This window comes from Olea europaea, chromosome 2 (assembly GCF_002742605.1).
Source record: "Olea europaea var. sylvestris chromosome 2, O_europaea_v1, whole genome shotgun sequence".
Classification (NCBI taxonomy): domain Eukaryota; kingdom Viridiplantae; phylum Streptophyta; class Magnoliopsida; order Lamiales; family Oleaceae; genus Olea; species Olea europaea.
Genome location: NC_036238.1, coordinates 3,112,440 through 3,132,240, shown reverse-complemented (window position 1 = coordinate 3,132,240; position 19,801 = coordinate 3,112,440). Strand labels below are relative to the sequence as shown.

The window sequence follows — 19,801 nt, the reverse complement described above, 5'->3', positions numbered from 1 at the left end:
TTTCAATTCAAATACTCGTTCGGGTATTTAATTTGACAAGAACCGTCGGGTTCGGTTTAGTTCGGTTCGGCCGGTTCGGTTCGGGAGATTTGCCCAGCCCTAATCCTACTGCATATAGGCCGACTTAGCATCACGCAGGCGGGAACTTCATTTTTTCCATTTCATATAGCTTGGTCACCCATTAATTGTGCATTGACCCTCAACTTTGATCTTGTACATTTTGGTTCTCAAATTTTAATTTTTATTTTCAGTTATGCCTTGATAAATTGAATCTAATGTCCTTCAACTTTTGAGAGTTGTACAATTTGGTCCCCACTTTACTTTTTTGTACGTTTTTGATCCCTTATCTCTTCTTTTTGCCATGTTCCCCTTCAATTGGTGGTTTTTGCCTATAAAGACAAAAATTACATAATTCTGAGTCAAAATTCGTTCCTTTCATCAATATTAAACTCGTTTAATTCTCCAATAAATATGTAAAAACATACTTATCAAACATCGTCAAATTTAAGTTTTTACTCGTTCTGAGCAAAATTATCTACTAGCAATCAAGTAATATGGAATAAAAATAACAATGTTAGAAAGCTTGCCAAAATATTCATGAATTTAAAATTGTATGATCAATTCACAAATATGCCTCCAAATAATACTACCAAAAATAAATTGATCTTTTCCAATATTTGATCGGTGCTTGGGTGTGGTAACTTTCAATCATCACCTAGACTCAATAAAAGTTGTAAAGAAAGGAAAAATATTTAAATTGATACCAACCGGACCCATAGTGATCATCTTTTTTGATTTCTGCTCGTGAGATTCACTCCCCACAAATGTATTTGATCGGTGCTTGTGTGTGGTAACTTTCAATCATCACCTAGACTCAATAAAAGTTGTAAAGAAAGGAAAAATATTTAAATTGATACCAACCGGACCCATAGTGATCATCTTTTTTGATTTCTGCTCGTGAGATTCACTCCCCACAAATGTACTTTTTTTTTCTATCCAGATATGTTAATCTATATGTTGCTCTCAAATCACTCAATTCTTTTACCGTTCTAATTTTTTTGGGTCTAACCGGTAACGTCAACAATCTAGGCATGTGATGATTCTCCTCAAAGTTGAGTACTTCGACATTTAAGCTATACTAAGTAATTCAAAGTCACTTCTCACAATGGCCCCGCATCAATTAGAAATGCACAATTTTTATCTAACATTTTAAGTAAAGTCATGATTGACCTAACTTCTTTAATCTTTCTTCTTGACTAGTGTGGCGAGATTTGGATTGATAGCTCCCTGTTTTTTAAAAGATCAAAGGGTATCGAGTTTCGAAATATCCCTATGAACTTACTAACTCGAGTAACAAAATCCAATGAAGCAAGGCAAGAACTAAAAAGTGCAATGCCCTCTTTTAGCAATAAAAACTATGGGGCTTAGATCTCTAGCGTATAGTCATCACCTAGTTTATACATGTTAGTCAAAGACGCTCTACACAAATATATTCAATATGCACTGAATGAACACATTTTCAATAATTTCCATTATCGGTTCGACCACCCCCCAACTCATCACAATAAAATTTGACTAGAATATAGGTTGATAAAAAAGAAATGAATAAATAAATTACACAGCTCACAACCTAGTTCTACCATTGTAAAATTCTCTCTCTCTCTCTCTCTCTCAATCAATAATTTTTACGCCTAGACAACAATTGATGATGACTATTATGCTCAAAGTAATTTAAGATCTTGCAACGATTAGCAAAATTTTCAAAAAATTTAGGCACAAATAGCATATTTATTCATACATCATCAATCAATAATAATTTAAAATATAACAACATCCTGGCAAGGCAAAATCATGTCACACACATGTGGAAGGCAATTGTCCTGTAGAGGCAAAGTTATGGTACGCTTTGTCACCCCTTCGAAGGTCTTGTCCGCACGTTATAAAGGGAGATCTACAGAGATGAGAACCGCATCCCGAATATCCAGTCTAAGTTTATATAAGCTATAATCGCATCCAAATTTATTTGGGTGGCAAATCAAGGGGGAAGGCCGCCACTCCTCAAGATTAGTCAGGCGAAATTTGGACACCTAAGTTATCAAAAATAATAATAATAATAATAATAATAATAATAATAATAATAATAATAAATAAATAAATAAATAAAATAAATATGTCACACACAATCAACACAAAATAAACCATCACCCTCAAACTTGAATCACATTATCATCAATGTCTAAAAGAACAAATAAAAGATAAGAAGGGGTTAACAAAACCTCCCCGGTTGGGTGTTTGGTGAAAAAGTGCTTATGCTCACTTTGGACTTGTGAAGTTATTGAATAGTTAATTTCTAATTTACCCCAAACTTGTGATCAAGCCTTGATTTGATTTCAAATCATTTTCTTCAACAAGTATCTCATGGAATAATTTGTGGGGTCCTACAAAATCACAAGAAATAAGTAAATTATACATAATAAAATCAAAGTTGGTGAGTGAACCAACATAGTCAAAATGAACCCTCAAACTTGTTGAGAACCATGATCAAATTAGGACTTCAAAAATTACCTATAAAAATGATATCTAATCAAATGTAAGCAAGAAAATTAGAAAATACAAGGATTATGAGTAAAAAAATGGGTTGCCTTTAAGCCTTTTTTATAGTCATTAGCTCGACTTTTATAATTTGAATCTTAAACATCTAAAGAAAGCTTTAAATGCCTTGCTTACTTTTCTTCATTGGACTTTTCTCTACTTTTCTTATATTTTTCCAAACCTTTACCTTCCCCATTTCAATGTATAGGAATTGCCTATTCCATTGGATTCAAATTCAACTATATAGACTACCACCTCTTCATCAGGTTTAATAACAAAATCAATTTTTGTACAATCAATGAAGTCGGAAGAAGGTAGTTAAGTCCATCCTCTTTAATTACTGCTCTTTGTTTGGTTTTTTTGTGATAATATGCCATTCTCTTGAAACTCTTCATCAATAGTTGATATTTCCTCGGATTGAATGACCAGTTAACAATTGAAATCCACGGGCAATGGTACGTTTTTCCTATAAGCTCGTTTAAGTGGATTATACTACCATGTTTTAAATTCATCCCAGTACAAGGTATCTTCCACGGACATGTTGCTTTCGTCCAACTTGACAAGTTCATTATAATATTTTGCAAGTACTGGTTCATTCAATAGGGAAAACTCTCTCCCCAAGCGTGATATCCTCATCTCAATTGTTAGGCACATAATATCCAACAAGCACGAATACAAGCATTACCTTTTACAATGCTTCGCATATCAAATTTCACAACTTCGATATCTTCCAAGCATATCTTCATTGTTCATGTAGAGATTAGTCATCACAAAACTTTTGTTACTTTATGATTGTCAAAATCATGCATATATAGCTGAAAAGTACATGGAACGAATATCGAACATAAGAGAGAACAAAACTGTGGTGGGTAGCCAAAAGATACGAACAAAAGTAGAAAAAAAAATGTTAAAACTAAAATTAACTAAATTGGTAATCAAGTAAACACATTCTCAAGCGACGACACCAAAAACTTATTCGTTAAAATTACAAATCGTATGTGCATAGATCTCATTTAAATAATAAAGTGAATTATGAGTCCGAGTTGAACCCTCGAAGATTGTTTACTTAATTACACGATAATTAATTTAATTCTAACATTAAAACACACAATAAAATTTTGATTTTGAAAATAAATAAAATAATTAAAATTCTACTAAAAAAAAAAAAAAGAACAAAACTCAAAATTAAGGAAAGTATGAATGTTAAGGTGGTTGGGATTCATGACTTTACTTAACCGTCACCTAATCAATCGCAACAAGCAATTTAATCTTTCATCTATCTATCATGTGCATATACGATTAAGATTAGGTCAATTTGTAACTAGATTAGATATTTAATCATCGTGGGATAGATACTTGGATTGTAAGTCTACTTTACTACTTATTCAAGTATATACACTTGTGGGATATTACTCTCTACACTCCAAAATCCAATGTCAACTTTTATAAAGTAGTTACAACCTCGTTTTATAGTTTGATTTCTGTTAGTTATATTTATTAATTTGCTTTTATTAAACATATATGACCTTTACTCATGTTTTTATATATTAAATAATTAAAATTTAATAGAATCTTAAGAACCTCGATTTGATCCAATGATCTAATCTACAAGATTCCTTCATCGATCCTATCCAAGATTATGATTTTGACATTCCAAGATTTGAGTGAGTTTCGAGGATAAGGCTCTCCAAGCCAACTATTATGCTCTTGTAAACCACTTCCATAAAGGAACTTGTATTTGCCTAGGACAAATCTCTGCACGAGTTAATATTGTTATGAAAATCTCAGTAGATGAAAGAGGTGGTCGTGTAACAACACAAATGTGGAATTTGGTTGAAAATCAAGACCAATTCTTTGATGTCTAGACAAAAAATTTTATTCTATGAAAAATTGTTACATTCCAAGAACAATTGTTACATTCTAGATTTTTTTTTTTCTCTCTACCCAATTCCAAGAACAATATACCACGAAGTCTCAAAACAATAACTAGTTTGAAAACTAATAAGAAAAATGTATTGTATTCTTTAGGTAAATTTGCAAAGATCCTTATATTTACTTAGGAAGAAGCTCAAATGTGGCAATATCCTAACAAAAATTTCAATAAATGAACCCGTACCCCTATCCAAGAGGTGGTTGTGTGAAAACAACCAGTGTGGCATTAGGCCACCCAGAAAAGATGTGTTGATCTTTATGAGTCAAAGATGTGTTGATCTTTATGAGTCTCCTCAAGCATTGAGTTCGACGTATTACATTTTCAGTTCTAAGATTTGAGTCTCCTTTCATCTCGTTTTGATTACGAACGAGGTAAGCTCTTCAAGTCAACTCTTTTGTACTCTTGAGCCATTTCAAGGATCGAACTTATCAAGATGTGGTCATGTCACAACATCTAATGTGAATTTCGTCCACTAGAATAGATGTATTAATCATTGGGTAATTGGCACAAAACGACCTTATCTTTCATGTCTATTGTAGAAAACGTCCATACCTTTTATTTTTTAGGTATTTTGTCCCTACCTTCCACCTTTCTTGGTGCTGAACATCATTTTCATCAATTTTGAACAATTTTACCCTCCATTCAACTAAAACAAAAAGAAAGAAAATGAAACAACAAATAACTAATCGCAACCACCGCCTCCAATTTTTAAAAAATTACAAATCAATCACAAATATATACAAAATTTTCAATGATACGCAGTTTCTCCTTTGGAGTGAATGCACCTTTATTTAGAACTGGTCTTAGGTGGTTTGTCCACCTCAAGCAACAACTTTTTCCACACCGAGCCAGCACCGAGTGCTTTCGGACTGCATTCCAGTTCCCTTCTCCATGCTTGGTAACGTACTCAATTAAAATGGCATCTTTTGCAAATGTCCAGGGACCTTTTTTAAGTGGACCATTCCCACCCACATTTCCTCCACTAGTATCTTCTAAATCTATGCTATCTTTGGATATCATCTTTTCCTCACTTTCACTTGACATGCCCTTCACCTATTTCATCAACAAATCTAGAAAAATGATTTAACAGTTCAATTTCCAAATTGTCAAATCAGAGATGCCAAGATAAACATCTAAAACAGTATTAGCCCATCTGGTAATTTTTGGATCTTAAATTATATAAAAATGTTTTGCAAAAGTTCATTCAAGTGAAAGTATTAACAGAAGTAGAAGAAATATTATCATTGTAATTATTAATATTATTATCTAATTTAATTTTGATACCTCAATGTGGAGAACATGGTCTTAGAAGCTGCAATGCACTCCTTGTGAATCAAATGGAGCCCATATTCCAAAATAAAATTCCTTAAACTCGAAATTTAATGTTTAAAATGCAAGTCCCAACCTCAAATTATCACCGTAATCGAAAAATAAGCACAAATCCAACTGAAAATCTTAAAAGAATAACCAAAAGCAGAACGATGTGGATCAAAAATTCAAGAGGAAAGATCAATCTACTATTATTCTAAGCTATGATTTAGAAAACCCAGAAGGAGAACACGAAGAAAATTCTAGAAACCCTTTTGTACAAGTGAAGAAGAGATGAAATTGGCCCAAGATCCACTTAGTCGAGAGAGGAAAATGACAAAGATGGAGAAAACGAGACGAAAGAGGCTCAACCTAAACACATGAAATGAAATTCGAAAAAAAGAAGGATTATACATCAAGTATTGTTGGCACATATGTTGAAAATTTTGTATATATTTGTAACTGATTTTTTTAAAAATTGGGGGCTGTGGTTGCAATTAGTTATTAGTTATTTCCTTTCCTTTCTTTTTGTTTTATATGAATGAAGGGTAAAATTATCCAAAATTAACGAAAAGGACATTCAGCGCCAAGAAAGGTGGAAGGTAGGTGCAAAAATGTCAAAAAATGAAAGATAGTGACGTTTTCCATAATAGACATGAAAAGTAGGGACGTTTTGTGCCAATTACCCATTAATTATTTTATGATGCATTTTGAGCTTCAGAATCAAGTCACGATATTTAAGTTAGTGCATATCTTAATTTTTTTATTGACTTCTTTCTAAAGAGGTAAGATTCGATGAATAACAAATTGTTCAATCTATCTGATAGACACGAAAATCTCTCTAATTTTTCAGTTTTCATTTTCGCAATCAGATGAAAATAATAATGACTTAAATTTTATCTTACATCAGTTTTTTCCATCTAATCTCATTAAAAAAAGGGGGATTTTTTTTTTTTGGTTCCTTTTTTCGATAACTCATATACTCTAAGTTTAGGTCTTATCCATTTGTGGGAAGAGCTTCGACAGAAGCTAGGTCTAGATAATGCTATTATGAAGTTTGATACTCTTGTTCCAATTATTCTTCTAATTGGATCATTAACTAAAGCGAAATTTTATAATGGTTTGGCTTAAAAAATAAAATATGAAACTTCATATACCTTAAAGTTCACAGGACAAAAACATATTTTTTAACGGAAGCTAACTTTGGTTTGTTAAATTGATTAATTCATCAATGCACTGTAGGTATGATGGCTGTAATGATATTCCCGCATGTTTTTCAAGTATATCGCATCAATAGATTTTAAAAACGCCATGAATTGACTTGGATTATAGGTGTGGTTCTCGAGGTATTGAGCGTATCTTTTAGCATAACTGGTTATTCCTTATCTCGGGACCAAAATGATTACTGGAGAGTGAAAATTTTAATAGGTGTACTTGAGGATAAATTTTCGGTTGTTTTTTATAGACAGAAGAATGGGACAGCAATCAAATTATTCCACTTTTCATCAATTCTGGAAGGGTTGAATTCTTCTAAATTAACATTATATCTGATCTCATTTCTTCCCTTTCAATTGAGGATGTAGAATTTTTTTGCTTGAATGGATTAGTCTAAGCATGAAACAATATACCTTCATATTATTGATTACCATACAATTTTAACAATGCTATAGACAGGTTAAGAACATATGCTTCTCGATTTTCTTAAAGTCGGGCATTACTTAAGCCGACTATCAAGGTTAATTTATCTCGTAAGAGCATAATGCTCCCCACTCCAATCGCCTTTGGAAAAGTTGGTTTGTCTTGATGCCAGAATCACGCTAGGCCAATTTGTCTCGTACTATACACAACACATGAAATATTGAGAACTCACTCTATCGACCATTCAGAAAAGATGGTTGGACAACCCCCTCACAAAGGAGGGGGCCGAGCATTTTTTTATTGGTGCGGGCCTCCTCCTTTGTGAGGGGGTTGTAACCCACGCTGTGTGCACAGCTCGGTACATAGCACGGTTCAAGTTGGTCATGTTTCCACGTTGCAACATAAAATGGTGTCACATCCATACATCCATACACATATATTGAGATTGATTTGGCTTTCTTTGTCACTTATTGGGAATTACGTCAAGATGGGATGTTAAAAGAAGTCAATAAGCTACCTGCCAAAACCCATTAATCTACTCTGAGAATCAGAGAAGATCAAACTCCATTGCACTATCTTTTTCTTCTTCTTACTGTCAACTACTCCACCACCCCAACCCAACGGCTAGTTCTTGTTTGAACGTTTAAACCTTGGACTTGGGGGAAGTGAAGGATACGATATTAGTCAAGAAACTATTAAAGAAGAGAGAGGAGAATCATAGCCGTAAATACTAAATATATAATTCATCTATATATGCAATAGCAGCATGAGAGAGATAGTCGGCATTAATTGTTGAAGACAGGATACATTAATTTCTCTGACTGGTAAATTAAATGGCCTTTCGATTATCTCATTGATAACCCCATCTGCCCTTCTCTGCATTCTAACCCACTCTCCACTTCTCATTTAATGCTCCATTTTCCCTTTACAGTAACGCAGCAGTAACTACATTGTCCTCTCAAGATTAAGACCCACTAATCCATTCAAAAGGGTAAACTAAAACTTACAAAAATTTGGTCTGTGTCTGATTTTTCATAGCTTTAGCTTGCTAAATGCAGTAGAAACAGATTCTTTTGTGGATGGAGAGGGTCTTATTGGTGGTGGTGTTGCACATACTGGGATCACAGACCTAATTTGAACTGCTGGGGCTGTCCTTTGTGGATAGTACACTCCTCCTGTGAGTGTAGACCAACCCTTGATTGAAGGAACTGCAATTTTAGATGGACTCACAAGTTCAGCAAGGCTAGTTCTAATATGGATTGTCCTTGTATTTTCTGCTATTGGTTCAGGCATTGAAATTTCGGGCTTCCCATAATTGCTAGAGCCCATCATTTCAATAGGCTTCTTGATGAACTTTGATATCCCATTGAGCAATTCATCCTTGTCCCTTCCCACAATGGGTGTCATTTCTTGGAGTTTAACTTGTGAATTCTTAATGATTTGTGTTGGGACAGGCTTGGGTTCTGTATGATAGAAAGCTTGATAATTTGTAGATAAACTTGGGGGTAAAATTTTTGACATTATTCTGGGTGGTGGTGGAGGGAGCAAAGATAGAAAACTGTTCTGTTTTTGCTTAGATTTTTCCAAATTTGAATCTGAAAACAGATCCATTAGCCTCCATTGTTGTCGCTGTGCAGAACCAGAACTGTTCGTAGCGTTGTCTCTGCAAGTTCTCTGCGTTCTTTTTCTGGGTTGATTCTGATCCCTTCTCCTGATTACTCTAATTTCATCTTTTCGTCTGCCTAAGATTACTCGATCTTCGTTGTCGACTTCTTTACTTGTCTGAGACAGTGAATCCAAATTTGGCACTGCACAGAAGAGTCCACGCTTGTTACAAAGTTCAACAACGTAAAGAACCAAATGACAAGAAATGGCAAAGAAAATATACTTGTTTTCAAAGAAGACCAGGCAGCAATTGCAGCATTCTTCTCAGCTTGCTTCTTTGTTTTGGCTGATTCGCCCGTAAAACTCATACCGGCAAGCTCTACTGTACTAGTAAAAATTGGAACATGACCAGGACCTGTTCTAATAGTAGTGTATAAGGGAAGATCCAGGCCAGCTCTGTGAGCAGTCTCCTGAAGGAGATTCTTATAAACTCCGGTCTCATCCTGAGAACAGATTGAAGACGTTAACACAAAGGCAGGACGTAGACTGAAGCATTTGGAGCAGAAAGGAACTTACAAGAACTCTTGCTGTTAAGGACCTTGAAGGGCCTCTGGCAGAGAGGGCATTGAGAGCCACTTCAGCCGCGGCATGCTCGGCCTGCCGTAAAGTGGTGCAGTAAGCAGGACTTTCAAAAACTTCTCCATTGAAATTGACAGAAGCTTTGAATCTCGGAGCATGATCAGGCCCTTCTCTGATGCAGGCGTATGAAGGGAGATTGAAACAGCTTCTTTGAGCAAGTTCTTGTAGCTGATTCTTGTACATATCTGCCTTAAACAAACCAAACAGCGATCAAACAACTTGCATAAACCAATACATTTTGAACAAGTAACAGAGAATGAACTCACTCACTCTAAGTGATTTGACTCTCCTATTCCTGCATAAGCAATGAGAGATATTGTGGATGTAGAGTAAAGGTTTTCAGTTTTAAATGTCTGAGAGAGAGAGAGAGATTTGCTTGGTAAGTAGCCCAAAATGCCCCTACCCTTTAATGTCATTGTACAAAACGTTCTTACATTTTATTTTTTAGCATTTTCACCCTTATTTTCACATTTCATTGTGCAAAATATCCTTTTTATCCATTTTTTCAATAAAAGACATTTCACCCTTCTATTCAAATAAAACAAAAAGAAATAAAATAAAAGGATAAAGAACTAATTGAAATGATAATCCCAAACTTTCAAAAACTTTCAAATTAATCACAGATTAAGGGCTAATTACAAGAACAAATTAGGCTAGTTGTACACCATACTCCTCACATGATGATGCCCACCATGAATTAGAAAAATGGTGAGCCTCCATTGTGAGAGGACCGTACACCATGCTGCGTACACCATGCTGCGACTCACTTAAAAGAACAACACAAAATTCTTTGATTCAATAGGGGCATTTGCTACATTACAGTTGCACTCATTAAATTAAGGGCAAATTACAAGAACACCATGAAATTCGTTGACTCAATTAAAGATTGATTTTATTTTTTATTTTTTTTTGGACTTACGTGCAATGCCATTTCCTATCCAACACTGTGACTGACCATCGATAGACCCAGAGAGATGCGAAACACCTAAGAGTTTGCCCTCGCTATAACAGAGATTTTTCCCTATGTGTTACTTCGACAAAAAGCAATTTATAAGTGGGACTAAGAAAATAACAGTAGGAATTGCCAAAGCAAAGCAATCAATTAGAACTCTTTACTAATTCAACAAACACAATGCACAATGGGGATTAAGAAAGCAACCATCGTACAAAGCCACGTTTTTTCCTTAGGCAATGGCCAAAGCAAACACTCCATGCCCGTCAAGTCACACAAATCACCACTATACAGACTTTAACAAAGACCAACAAACGTATCTGAGCATTGTTACAACTTAGTCTACGTTGGTCGGAGAGTGCTGGTGCTTCCTTCAGTTGGGTTCAATTCTCCCATTTTAGATGCCAAAGCAAGAACTTCAGGTGACATTTCCCAGCTTCCACTTTTCCTTCCCCAACTGGGTCGCCTGGGATGTATTCCAGCACGATCACTTGCATCTACAGTGTTCCTTATCTCTGGGGACATTTCACCTAGTCCACGATCCTTAATGTTTAAGCCATTGTTGTCACTTAACTGCCCTTCGTGTTGATCCAAGAAAGCACCAACACCCCCCCACACTGCCTTCCTTCCCATCTCGATATTCTCTGCTGCTTTACCCATATTTGGACTAACAAAACCACCACCCACAGTTCGAGTCGGTAAAGCTGGTTCCCTTGGTACCTTTGCCCTAAAATTGTTCTTAGATGGATGGACAGGGCTGCAAAATATTTCCTTGAAGTTCTGCGCAACTCCTTGGTTATAGGGATTGGCATGCCGATCGTACCGATTCCTAAAATTCTCGTAAGTAGTCTGCAAACAACGTGGAAACCTTTTCTATTAGTCGGAATAAAAGCATGATATTCTTAATGATAGACCTAAATCAATATCAAAATTTCGTATACAGGGTCGACGAGAAGGATAAGCTCTTACCTGATCTGTACTGATGAGATAAAGATGGAATGCAGTAAGACCACCAACAAACCAAACTGATACAAAGGTGTCGACAATTAAAACAATAGAAGCCGGGGTCTTGACCATTGCTTTCCATATCGATATCTCCTCAGCATCCATAATCCTTTTTATGTAAACCCAGCAGAAACTGAAAACATATATACATAGAAGAGTTGTCGAGAAGACAAACATGAAGAAGAAACGGTAGTTCCTCTGCAACCAAAGTTGTTCAAGATTCAGAACATGTGTCCAGTTGCATTTATAAACCACATGAAATAACAAGACAATAGGTGGGAGACTCAGTTCCAGATAATGTGAAAAAGTAAATAACTTATTGCAGATTTACCCAGAACATAATGATTCTAGATCAGAAAAAAGTTCTGACCATAAGTTGTCAAGCAAAGGGTATTGGCAATTGTGTGCTTTTAAAAAATAAAACCTACAGTTGATTTTCTTTACCAGAAGAAGGATTGACAGGGGCTATGCAATGAACGGAATGCAATGGAAAAATTACACCCACCAGCACAACTTGATTTCCATTCCCTTCATCCAGAAATAAAGACTTAGTTCGACTGTTGCAGTCAAACAGACAAGTTAAAGCAAGTCACGTTTTGTATAGATTTCTTTGTCCTTTGGCTAAAAAGGCTTCCAAATAGTAGTATTTGATAAAATAAATTCCTAACGACACAAGTATATTCTTTCACAAGAAATATCACGCTGAAATCATGGATTTAATGTGGAAGTCAAACCAAGTTAATGAATTAAGGACGCATAGCCAATGGATTAAGAAATTGAGGAAGTAAAATTGGAATGCAATGAACAACATGCTATAACAGGGTGTGAAGATGATGCTATATAAACATAAAAGATACACTAGAGCACAACTTTTTCACATACCAACATCAATATTAATATTTGGTATCTCAAGCATAAAAGCATTTAGAAATATCTTTTTTATTTAGTTTATGCTAATGCATCTACAAATCTTGATGTATAATTGATAGTCCCAAAGTTCAAATACATAGAATGCCTACTTTCTGGTAAACTGCGAAGACCAACTACACAACAAATAAACCACCATAAATTCAATGACCAACCACATGTTAAATGTCTAAGAAGCCCCCGTCTGGCCCCCATTATTTGAAATATTATTGGTTGGAATAGTACGTGTAATATTATTTTATTGGAGAATGTGTGGTTGATAAGAAAAGAGAGAAAAATGAATTATAATATAATGAAGGCCAAACAAGGGCTAAATTATTCGATAAGAAATTTGGGCAAGGTACAAAGTCCAACCTTAAAACCAAACTCCAAGCAAGCATATGTCAACGGTAATACATCATACTACTCTCCACTCTATCCATTTATTTCAAAGCAAAACTTTATTGTCATTTATTTAAAATTTGTTCCACATCCAAGAATTAAGTAATGCATATCAAATGTCCAAAATTGAGAAAGAAAAATTCAGTTTGTTGCTTTTTCTGATGAGAAAGAAAAATTCAGTTTGTTACTTTTTCTGAATTTGCTTCTCTTCTATGGGCGATGATCAACTTGAGACTAGATATTGATGTAGCAGTGGCCAAAAAAAAAAAAAAAGTCATGTACTGCTATTACTTTCAACCTGGAAAAGGTATCGATGTTGATACCCTTAAGAGAATGCATTCTTACCAGTCCAATGCACTGCCCCACCCAAGGGCAGTGATGGTCAAATCGTTCGACACAGTTATTACATATTGAACAGTGAGAACAGCGGGGAGGTCTATAAAGCATGCAGGTGTCGCAGTACTTAATCTTCACAGTAATGCCGTTGACCTCAACTTCCTTGATGCGAGGCAAGCGTAACTGTGGGGTCTTTGCTCCTGCACTTCCATTGTAACCTTCAGGTTCTGGAGGGTGTGCATTACGAGGAATTATACCTGGATCTCTTCCAGAAGTTAGTAGGAGAAGAATTAAATCCTGAAAATTCAACAGAGTAAAAATTTTAGTCAATGTCAAATTAAGCATCAAGATTCTTGTACATGCTATGCACAAAAAGCAGGCATCGAGTTACGCTGCCTATTGACGATGTTCTAAAACCTACACGAAACAAAATATGGTCTGGAGTAAGAAAGCATGATCCTTTCTCATCTAAAAACATCTTTTTGTTGGTAATCGAACCTCCAAAGTAATCCATCAGCATCAAATACAATGTTGTGATAATTCCTAGCACCATCTACAAAATCTATTTCGATCAAACTTCATGGATAACTAGGCAAATGTGTCAACTAAGCCCCCGTTTGGCCCCCATTAATTTTGATTATAATGGGGGGAATGGTGTTTTTTTTTTTTTTTATTTGAAAAATGGATGGTTGTTAAAGAATGAAAAGTTTCCAATTTACGTGTAATATTGTTTTACTGAAGATTGTATGGTTGAAAATGGGAGTGAAAAATTTAATTTAATTTGATGAGATTTAATGTAGGCCAAACGGGGGCTAAGTCTTAAAAATGATTGAGAGAGTGTTATATTTGTAATGCATAGAAAAGCTAACTAAATCATGTAATATACAAAGGAAAACCATACCAACCAATGAAGTTTAAATTTGAAGGCCCACCTCTCGTAAAAGGTCAATAAGCCAGTACAAAGGCAGACACAGCAACTACATGTCATGGCGATAATTTACCTTATCAAGCAAAGAAATTGGTTTTCCTTGGAATCTTAAAAGATTATTTTTCTAATTGCATCAAATTCAAGATTAGGTGTTAAGCAAAAAATATCCACCATCTATCCCTTTATAACCACAGAATATAGAAACTCAATACTGACTTGTTACTTCAGGCCCTAAGTAACAACAAAGGACAATATAAGGTTTAGGTTTTAGGTTTTTGCTAATTGCTATGATATAAACTCTCACTAATCAGAGCAAAACCAGTAAAACCAGCTAGTTAATAGACACATGTAGCCCCTTTTATAGCAGATAGGAAATTATTTGTTTTACATTCCTTTTCTTTTTTCTTGAAAAATAGTGAAGAATAACTACCCATAGCATATAGATGTAATTAAACATCTTGTCAAGCACGTAGCCTGCATGCCTAAGTGAATCTATTTTATGAGTCCAACAAGGTGCAGTTAGTTAATGGATTCACACAGCCTCCCCCCTTTTTTCTGGACTAATGGGGAGGAAATGGGTGATAGGTGAACAAATCTATATTCCATCCAAAATTGCTTAAATATTAACTTCATCATTAAAAAGTGGTGAGTCAGTTGAATCAGGAAGTTCATCAAAAAGTATACATGGAATCCAACGATCAGTATCAATACCATAATTTGAAGTACATCATTCACTAAAATAAACAAAACCTCATTACTTCAGTTTGCTCAAATTTTTGTCCACCTATCCTCATTCCAAATTTCAATGGTTTTATAATTTATTCAATAAGTTGCAACATTTGGCAGTCAAGAAGGATGTACTAACATAGAAGGCAGATTGTAGTAAACATAAAAAGGATGGTTAGAAATAGCTCCTACAGCTGCAGAACAAGGGTTGAAAACATATTCCAAAACTCTAGAAACCAGAGTAAAGAAGCAAAAGGCTTGCTTCCACAGTGGGACATTTCAAATGGTAGATGCAATTTTTCTTAATCATACATCCAGTATGATGCGATGACCTCAAAATAAAGTATTCAGTGATCTTCGAATTAGAACTGAGGCATACAAGGATGATAATTCACAAAAACCTTCAGGATGAAAAAAATGCTCAGCATAAGCTCACAAATGTGTTTTATTATAGCTTTGGATTTCCCAAGTAAATCATTGATTGAAGCATATAGTTCAGTAACAGCTCTTCATCGTGATTAATGAAGCCCCTGTTTGGCCCCCATTATTTGGGTTTATAATGGGGGGAATAGTGTTTTTTTGAAAAATGGATGATTGTAAAAAAATGAAAAGTTTTCGATTTGTTTTTAATATTATTTTATTGAAGATTGTGTGGTTGAAAATAGGAATGCGAGGCAAGCGTAACTGTGGGGTCTTTGCTCCTGCACTTCCATTGTAACCTTCAGGTTCTGGAGGGTGTGCATTACGAGGAATTATACCTGGATCTCTTCCAGAAGTTAGTAGGAGAAGAATTAAATCCTGAAAATTCAACAGAGTAAAAATTTTAGTCAATGTCAAATTAAGCATCAAGATTCTTGTACATGCTATGCACAAAAAGCAGGCATCGAGTTACGCTGCCTATTGACGATGTTCTAAAACCTACACGAAACAAAATATGGTCTGGAGTAAGAAAGCATGATCCTTTCTCATCTAAAAACATCTTTTTGTTGGTAATCGAACCTCCAAAGTAATCCATCAGCATCAAATACAATGTTGTGATAATTCCTAGCACCATCTACAAAATCTATTTCGATCAAACTTCATGGATAACTAGGCAAATGTGTCAACTAAGCCCCCGTTTGGCCCCCATTAATTTTGATTATAATGGGGGGAATGGTGTTTTTTTTTTTTTTTATTTGAAAAATGGATGGTTGTTAAAGAATGAAAAGTTTCCAATTTACGTGTAATATTGTTTTACTGAAGATTGTATGGTTGAAAATGGGAGTGAAAAATTTAATTTAATTTGATGAGATTTAATGTAGGCCAAACGGGGGCTAAGTCTTAAAAATGATTGAGAGAGTGTTATATTTGTAATGCATAGAAAAGCTAACTAAATCATGTAATATACAAAGGAAAACCATACCAACCAATGAAGTTTAAATTTGAAGGCCCACCTCTCGTAAAAGGTCAATAAGCCAGTACAAAGGCAGACACAGCAACTACATGTCATGGCGATAATTTACCTTATCAAGCAAAGAAATTGGTTTTCCTTGGAATCTTAAAAGATTATTTTTCTAATTGCATCAAATTCAAGATTAGGTGTTAAGCAAAAAATATCCACCATCTATCCCTTTATAACCACAGAATATAGAAACTCAATACTGACTTGTTACTTCAGGCCCTAAGTAACAACAAAGGACAATATAAGGTTTAGGTTTTAGGTTTTTGCTAATTGCTATGATATAAACTCTCACTAATCAGAGCAAAACCAGTAAAACCAGCTAGTTAATAGACACATGTAGCCCCTTTTATAGCAGATAGGAAATTATTTGTTTTACATTCCTTTTCTTTTTTCTTGAAAAATAGTGAAGAATAACTACCCATAGCATATAGATGTAATTAAACATCTTGTCAAGCACGTAGCCTGCATGCCTAAGTGAATCTATTTTATGAGTCCAACAAGGTGCAGTTAGTTAATGGATTCACACAGCCTCCCCCCTTTTTTCTGGACTAATGGGGAGGAAATGGGTGATAAGTGAACAAATCTATATTCCATCCAAAATTGCTTAAATATTAACTTCATCATTAAAAAGTAGTGAGTCAGTTGAATCAGGAAGTTCATCAAAAAGTATACATGGAATCCAACGATCAGTATCAATACCATAATTTGAAGTACATCATTCACTAAAATAAACAAAACCTCATTACTTCAGTTTGCTCAAATTTTTGTCCACCTATCCTCATTCCAAATTTCAATGGTTTTATAATTTATTCAATAAGTTGCAACATTTGGCAGTCAAGAAGGATGTACTAACATAGAAGGCAGATTGTAGTAAACATAAAAAGGATGGTTAGAAATAGCTCCTACAGCTGCAGAACAAGGGTTGAAAACATATTCCAAAACTCTAGAAACCAGAGTAAAGAAGCAAAAGGCTTGCTTCCACAGTGGGACATTTCAAATGGTAGATGCAATTTTTCTTAATCATACATCCAGTATGATGCGATGACCTCAAAATAAAGTATTCAGTGATCTTCGAATTAGAACTGAGGCATACAAGGATGATAATTCACAAAAACCTTCAGGATGAAAAAAATGCTCAGCATAAGCTCACAAATGTGTTTTATTATAGCTTTGGATTTCCCAAGTAAATCATTGATTGAAGCATATAGTTCAGTAACAGCTCTTCATCGTGATTAATGAAGCCCCTGTTTGGCCCCCATTATTTGGGTTTATAATGGGGGGAATAGTGTTTTTTTGAAAAATGGATGATTGTAAAAAAATGAAAAGTTTTCGATTTGTTTTTAATATTATTTTATTGAAGATTGTGTGGTTGAAAATAGGAGATAGAAAAATTTAAATTAAATTGTAGAGTTTTAAAGGGGGACAAACGGGGGCAAAACAAGGAAATATATTTGTTAACAGCTAAAGTCTATAAGAAATATATAATTTGTTTCAAATCATTGATTGAGGAACCTAGGAACACACCAGAAGTCTTATTTAGGATGAGGAGAACTTCATAAGGAAAAATCATCCCACCATTTATATTAAGTAAAATGTAAAAGGAGAAGCTACCTTATGTTTTTCCAGCTCCCACCGCAGCTCAAAACAACCTAACTGAAAGGTCAAGTATTCAGCCTAGTCATTTCATTCCATCACTACCTACCTGAGCTCCTGAAACTAATGAACATTTTAGGCACTCTAAACTTGAAATAGCACCATTAAAATCAAATCCCCCCACCCCCGCCAAAAAAGAAAAATGAATTAAGTTTTCTGACACTGATATTCAACCTAAGGAATTTAAAGTTGCACTAAAACAGCAATTACTGAAATGAAAAATGTAATAGACCAAAAAATGATGCCAGGGAAGAGAGAGAGAGAGAGAGAGTTACATAAAATGTGAAAACAACGGCAACAACCATAACTGATGCTCCCCAAAGGTGTGAAAAATCATCCATCAGCTTTCTAGCAACGAAGATACAAAAAACAATGACAGGAGCCACAATCAAGAATATGGTGAGCCCTAGTGACCTCGCATCTGGCCCAAATATAAACCTTCCTTGAAGAAAAAATTTCTGCAACAAGATAAGCAAGTAAACAACTAAAAATTTAGCAAAAAGCAACCACATTACACAATCTCCATTAATGATAGGAATTCAGTATTTCCATAAAAGGCTAAATGAGCTTCCCAGGGCATATCACACAGGAAAGGGTATTCCTAACACCAGGAAAGTGTGTTAATCTCAATCTTAACTTCATATCTACCAAAGCTCCTTCAATACTAAACAACAAAGTTAAACAAAAGCAAATTAGACAAAGGGAAAACACGATACAAGTTGATTCAAAACAAGAATGTATACAAATAAACCCACCCAAATCACTATTTTTTAAGTATTTATATACATAATTTGAGCCTAAAACTATCCCTTGCAGAAAAAAAAGGATAAAGCTACTTGTACATAATGGTTCCATGCATAAAATTATGTACACCGCACAGCCCAAAAAAAAGGTCATTAATTTCAACCGAAAATGAGCTCTAATTCACTAAACCCAAGTTAACAACCTTTGAAGCTTGATTCGCAGATGCAAGATGTACATAATATTATATTGTCACCATCCCTCATTTATCCCGTTCTCACAGGTCTGATTTCACCCAGATATGACATTTCTTCAATAAATCCATTATCCATACATATTGTAGAATAAAAATAACTTTCTCCACGAAAAACTTGTACGGCGCCTCAACTGGTTATTTTTAAATGAAATGAGATAAAGATCAAGGCTTTGCCCAAATTTTTGCTTCTTTATTGTGTTCCTTATAATAAACTTATTTTACCCAATTCAAACTAGCAACAAAAATTCCAATGAATGGACAATTTTGAGCAAAAATTCTTAATAAATCATAATAATCATCAAATACGAAATCCTTTTAAGAAATTAGAAACAGGAAGCACTCACATTGCTTCCTTTCCAAGTCTGGTAAATCCGGAGGGTATCAGACCCATCTGTGGATCCGAATGACGGATCGTTTCTCTTCGGAGGAGGAACCACGTACATAACTCTCTATTTTCCTTCTCCCTTAAGTCGAAATCTCTAATGCAAACCCCACTGTCAAAACTTTACACAAACAACTAATGCTGCTATAATTACATACAACAATATATAATGAGTAGTTGCTTGAAATTTGAACTATCCGGTGACAAATTAGCCGTTAAATGGATTCCATTCCGGCGACGGTGTAGAATGTACAAGAGGAAGAAGAAAGGGAAGAAGGGATTCTTGCATAGTGGGTTTGCTCTGTGTGTGTGTTGCTATCTACATGACAGTGAGATTTGATCTGAGCGTGCACGCTTT

At 34.9% G+C, this 19,801-nt stretch overlaps 2 protein-coding genes across 4 annotated transcripts; both read right to left on the bottom strand.

Moving 5' to 3' along the window:
• Positions 1-8,189: 8,189 nt before the first annotated feature.
• On the bottom strand, positions 8,190-10,126 carry LOC111408816 (double-stranded RNA-binding protein 3-like). Of its 3 annotated transcripts, none has more exons than XM_023038601.1 (4): positions 9,982-10,126; positions 9,653-9,900; positions 9,360-9,579; positions 8,190-9,279 (listed from the first exon to the last, which is right to left on the bottom strand). In XM_023038601.1, the coding sequence occupies exons 2-4, from the start codon at positions 9,896-9,898 to the stop codon at positions 8,504-8,506; spliced, it is 1,242 nt and encodes a 413-aa protein (XP_022894369.1). In that variant the 5' UTR covers positions 9,899-9,900; positions 9,982-10,126; the 3' UTR covers positions 8,190-8,503. The 3 variants fall into 3 exon arrangements, with proteins under 3 accessions (XP_022894369.1, XP_022894377.1, XP_022894360.1); XM_023038609.1 differs by having other exon boundaries at positions 9,653-9,904; positions 9,986-10,126; XM_023038592.1 differs by having other exon boundaries at positions 9,986-10,126.
• A 670-nt stretch (positions 10,127-10,796) lies between these two features.
• LOC111408808 (probable protein S-acyltransferase 7) lies at positions 10,797-19,790 on the bottom strand. Its single transcript, XM_023038581.1, has 5 exons — positions 19,406-19,790; positions 18,340-18,522; positions 13,326-13,613; positions 11,637-11,870; positions 10,797-11,516 (listed from the first exon to the last, which is right to left on the bottom strand). The coding sequence occupies exons 1-5, from the start codon at positions 19,502-19,504 to the stop codon at positions 11,010-11,012; spliced, it is 1,311 nt and encodes a 436-aa protein (XP_022894349.1). The 5' UTR covers positions 19,505-19,790; the 3' UTR covers positions 10,797-11,009.
• Positions 19,791-19,801: the final 11 nt, after the last annotated feature.